The following is a 5,774-nucleotide window of genomic DNA, read 5'->3' as shown; positions in this document are numbered from 1 at the left end:
ATAACCGTGTGATAAGCCTAGACACAGACATGTCTCATGTGATAGGCCTAAACACAGACATGTCTCATGTGATAGGCCTAGACACAGACATGTCTCATGTGATGGACCTAGACACAGACATGTCTCATGTGAGGGACCTGGACACAGACATGTCTCATGTGATAGGCCTAGACACAGACATGTCTCATGTGATGGACCTCGACACAGACATGTCTCATGTGATGGGCCTAGACACAGACATGTCACATGTGCCGGACCTCGACACAGACATGTCTCATGTGAGGGGCCTAGACACAGACATGTCTCATATGATGGGCCTAGACACAGACATGTCTCATGTGATAGGCCTAGACACAGACATGTCTCATATGATGGGCCTAGACACAGACATGTCTCATATGATGGGCCTAGACACAGACATGTCTCATGTGAGGGGCCTAGACACAGACATGTCTCATGTGAGGGGCCTAGACACAGACATGTCTCATATGATGGACCTAGACACAGACATGTCTCATGTGATGGACCTGGACACAGACATATCTCATATGATGGACCTGGACACAGACATGTCTCATATGATGGACCTGGACACAGACATGTCTCATGTGAGGGGCCTAGACACAGACATGTCTCATATGATGGGCCTAGACACAGACATGTCTCATATGATGGGCCTAGACACAGACATGTCTCATGTGAGGGGCCTAGACACAGACATGTCTCATGTGAGGGGCCTAGACACAGACATGTCTCATATGATGGACCTAGACACAGACATGTCTCATATGATGGACCTGGACACAGACATATCTCATATGATGGACCTGGACACAGACATGTCTCATATGATGGACCTGGACACAGACATGTCTCATGTGAGGGGCCTAGACACAGACATGTCTCATGTGAGGGGCCTAGACACAGACATGTCTCATGTGAGGGGCCTAGACACAGACATGTCTCATGTGAGGGGCCTAGACACAGACATGTCTCATGTGAGGGGCCTAGACACAGACATGTCTCATATGATGGACCTAGACACAGACATGTCTCATATGATGGACCTGGACACAGACATATCTCATATGATGGACCTGGACACAGACATGTCTCATATGATGGACCTGGACACAGACATGTCTCATGTGAGGGGCCTAGACACAGACATGTCTCATGTGAGGGGCCTAGACACAGACATGTCTCATGTGAGGGGCCTAGACACAGACATGTCTCATGTGAGGGGCCTAGACACAGACATGTCTCATGTGAGGGGCCTAGACACAGACATGTCTCAGAGTGGGTGCCCGTCAGATGAGCCTTACACCTCCAACATAAGATAAACAAGACAAAATTAAGTTAATGAAAATTAGCTAAAAATCCAAGATAAGCTAAATACATTCAAATCAACTTTAAGGAAACCCAAGAAACGCGAAGATACCAGATGCCAATTTTACAGAGCTCTGTAGAAGCTCTTCACAGGACAAGACTAGAAGAAACTTTCCAATTTCACGTCTAAGAATCCCTTTGTTGTAAGGGGAGACAACCTTCACTATAGCTCTGAGAGATGTGCTGTGAGGGGAGACAACCTTCACTATAGCTCTGAGAGGTGTGCTGTGAGGGGAGACAACCTTCACTTTAGCTCTGAGAGATGTGCTGTGAGGGGAGACAACCTTCACTATAGCTCTGAGAGGTGTGCTGTGAGGGGAGACAACCTTCACTATAGCTCTGAGAGATGTGCTGTGAGGAGAGACAACCTTCACTATAGCTCTGAGAGGTGTGCTGTGAGGGGAGACAACCTTCACTATAGCTCTGAGAGGTGTGCTGTGAGGAGAGACAACCTTCACTATAGCTCTGAGAGGTGAAAACCTTCACTATAGCTCCGAGAGATGTGCTGTGAGGGGAGAAAACCTCCACGAGAGAGAGAGAGAGAGAGAGAGAGAGAGAGAGAGAGAGAGAGAGAGAGAGAGAGAGAGAGAACCTCTATGACGAATACAATATATGTGGAGGGTGAGAGGGGGCAGATCAGTTGGAGTGTGTATTGTCAAGCTGGGCAGCCAGCCAGCCAGCCAGCCAGCCAGCCAGCCAGCCAGTCAACCAGCCAGCCAGCCAGCCAACCAGTCAACCAGCCAGCCAATCAGCCAGCCAATCAGCCAGCCAGCCAGCCAGCCAGCCAGCCAGCCAGCCAGCCAGCCAGTCAACCAGCCAGCCAGCCAGCCAGCCAGTCAACCAGCTAGCCAGCCAGGCCACAATAGGTCACATTCCTGCTGGAAACTAATAGTTTTGAGGCCGAGGTTAGCAAACTGGCTAATACAAAACTATTTGATCCAGGTGACTGTTTGTGTATGGAATGTGTCTACGAAGTTTGGCTTAGTCTGTAAGACAGATCAGGTAGAGCCAGTGAACGCTTATCCGAAATGATCTTAGCTTCAGTAAGTTATCTTTGTATGAAAGACAAGGATTAGGGGATTAGCCCAGTCACGACTGGGGACTCTTGCTCTTGGTCCGTGACTAGAATGCTTCCTACCAGACACCAGACATTATACTAGTGTCTTGTAGTAACTCTGTACCAAGTATCAGTACATTATACTGCAGTATCAGTGTGAACCTCTGGTATTATACTGATACAGATGAGAAAATCAACTGGAGCTCTGAGGGGACTCGAACCCGCGACCGTGAGAATCCCAGCGGCTGAGACTAGCCACACTGGCTTCAAGAGTGACTTCCCGACTGGTGGTGTCAGTACAAATCCGGTTATATGGCTTAACGAGTCAGGGTGGTCCAATGGTATGGCGTCTGCGGCTGGGATTATCTCGGTGCCGGGTTCGAGTCCCCCCTCAGAGGTCCAGTTGGTTTTCTCATTTATTATATATATATATATCACGTCAGTGTGATTCCTCCGTGTAAATGACACTGATGATATATTGATGAACAGTTATGAAATCGCATTACAGCCAAAGTCCTCTGGCTATTGTCCGGATTATAGCAATGTTCTCACAAGTGTTGGGATTACAGTCAAATTCTGGCATGTCTGTGTGTGGCTTACAGCCATGTCCTCACCACCGAGTGTACTGGTTATAATATAGTCCAGATTATAGCCAATATAACCACATCAATATAACCAGCTGGGCGGCCTGGTCAGAGACCGAGCCTCTGGGACTTTGAATCCGGAATCGAAGTTAGGTATGTCTCCATCGGGGCGCCTGATAGCTGGGTGGACAGCACTTCGGATTCGTAGTCCTGAGCTTCCGGGTTCGATCCCCCTGTGGAGGCAGAGAGAAATGGGCAAAATGTTTCTTTAACCCTGATGCCCCTGTTTCCTAGCAGTAAATAGGTACCTGGTAGTTAGACAGCTGCTACGGGCTGCATTATGGGGTTTGTAACAAAAAAAGAGGCCTGGTCGAGGACCGGGCCGCGGTGACGCTAAGTCCCGAAATCATCAAGATAACCTCAAGATAACCACCAGCACGTATAGGGTGTCGGGCAGGTCCTTAATCCTAATATACCCCGCAATACGACCCGCCAAATCGTTTAACAATCAGGTACCCATTTTACTGTTGGGTAAACAGAGGCTACAGTGAAGGATTGGCGCCCAGTAAATCCTTCCCGGCCAGGATACGAACCCAGGCCAAAGCGATCGTGAAACGCCAGGCGAGTGACTTAACCACTACACCACGGAGTACTACTTAGCATAACCACATCCCTATCAGCTAGTGTACTTAGAATAACCACATCCCTATCAGCTAGTGTACTTAGCATAACCACATCCCTATCAGCTAGTGTACTTAGCATAACCACATCCCTATCAGCTAGTGTACTTAGCATAACCACATCCCTATCAGCTAGTGTACTTAGCATAACCACATCCCTATCAGCCAGTGTACTTAGAATAACCACATCCCTATCAGCTAGTATACTTAGTATAACCACATCCCTATCAGCTAGTGTACTTAGTATAACCACATCCCTATCAGCTAGTGTACTTAGCATAACCACATCCCTATCAGCTAGTGTACTTAGCATAACCACATCCCTATCAGCTAGTGTACTTAGCATAACCACATCCCTATCAGCTAGTGTACTTAGTATAACCACATCCCTATCAGCTAGTGTACTTAGTATAACCACATCCCTATCAGCTAGTATACTTAGCATAACCACGTCCCTATCAGCTAGTGTACTTAGTATAACCACATAACCACATCTTAGCATAACAGACACACTTGAGGAGGAGGCTAAGCTGACCACACATTGCCACAGAGGCTGCGAGACAGTGAGGGGTCGTACTAGGGTTGTCTGACCCTGCTGTGTGTGTCATTCTTCAGTGCCTCTGTCAACGTGGTGCTGTGGCCGACCTGTCTGTGTCCATACGTAGTAAGGGATCTCCTTGCTTCCCATATACATGTGTGTGCTTGCACGAGGTGCAACAGAGCGGAGGCGAGTAGAATATATGGTGAGCACTGGGTGTGGGAGCTCATTTACCCCCTGAGTGAAGATATCCTGGGGAGGATACAAGGTTACACGAGCGTGAAGCAGTTAGCTGCTGTTTCACACGTCTCTGGGGACGCTCTGGGAGACAAGTTCTCCAGGAAGCTGCTGCGGTCCCTGTTGCTCATGTGTTGCAAGAGGGAGAATGTGCAATAATACCCATAATGGCTTGATAGATACCTCATTTTCTGGAGCTCTAGGTAGGTGAACTTGCCCTGTTTCAACACCAAACTGATAAACGCACTTTTATTTTGGGGAAACGAGCATTCATAACAGTTTTCTTCTTCATGCAACAAAAAATTCAGCACACTGAATGTAGCGAAGCCGAAATATTGATGAGAAACAATTAGAGAACTTAGGCGCATGCCCGACTCGCTGATAGTGAACCGTGGGTGGCAAGACACCGTAGACTTCTTCGCCACCTTCATACACTGCATTAACATATCTACATGAATACTCTCCAGTAAACACAATGATGCTCGCGTTAGGAATTGTGAGTGAACAAAACCAAGTGTTAGTCACACCAGAGTGAGATACGAATGTGTCCAGAGGCAACAGAGGGCCCCAGCGTGACCAACTTGTGGCTCCACAGGCAGTGAAGTGTACCCAGTGTGGCTCTAGTAGCACCGGACGGGCGGCTCTGTAGTAAAAGTATAACTCATAATTATAATTCATAGTGTCGGAGGACAGGCAGCCAGAGTGTATTAATACACATTAGGCTTATATCAAGATCCTCCCCACCCCCACCCCCAAGGTCGAATTACTGACCCCTCCCAGGATACAACCCCACAACACGCTAACTAGCTCGTGTACTGCTAGGAGAAGAGAGGCTAATATTAGGGATAGGAAATGCGCACAACCATTGTTGTTTCGGCCGGAATTCGAACCCTGAATTCTCGATTGTGAGTCGAGAATGAACCGGACTGTGCTAACGGTACAGCCTCAAGTCCCATGGCGGTCTCGAACCAAATGGGTAACTATTCTATTGTCTAGTATTTCACACTTCTAGGCCCATCCCAGCAGCAGACAATCCACGCACCAATGGTAGACTATTATACAGCTAGTTGTGTCACTGACGCCAAGGCCGAGGAAGCTGCTAGTGCCGCTGAAGCCAAGGCCGAGGAAGCTGCTAGTGCCGCTGAAGCCAAGGCCGAGGAAGCTGCTAGTGCCGCTGAAGCCAAGGCCGAGGAAGCTGCTAGTGCCGCTGAAGTCAAGGTCGAGGAAGCTGCTAGTGCCGCTGAAGCCAAGGTCGAGGAAGCTGCTAGTGCCGCTGAAGCCAAGGCCGA

General features: G+C 48.5%; 1 protein-coding gene across 1 annotated transcript in view; it reads left to right on the top strand.

Annotated features, from left to right (window-relative positions):
* The first annotated feature begins 5,529 nt into the window (after positions 1–5,529).
* The window catches only part of LOC123764653 (prophage side tail fiber protein homolog StfR-like), a 2,518-nt gene continuing 2,273 nt past the window's right edge, over positions 5,530–5,774 (top strand). The window contains exon 1 of the mRNA XM_069302471.1: positions 5,530–5,774. This exon is cut by the window's right edge and continues 516 nt beyond it. Coding sequence (XP_069158572.1) covers positions 5,530–5,774 — 245 coding nt within the window.

The sequence above is a fragment of the Procambarus clarkii genome, chromosome 48 (assembly GCF_040958095.1).
Source record: "Procambarus clarkii isolate CNS0578487 chromosome 48, FALCON_Pclarkii_2.0, whole genome shotgun sequence".
Taxonomy (NCBI): Eukaryota; Metazoa; Arthropoda; class Malacostraca; order Decapoda; family Cambaridae; genus Procambarus; species Procambarus clarkii.
The sequence above is the reverse complement of the archived record's forward strand: the minus strand, read 5'-3'. Positions and strand labels throughout refer to the sequence as shown.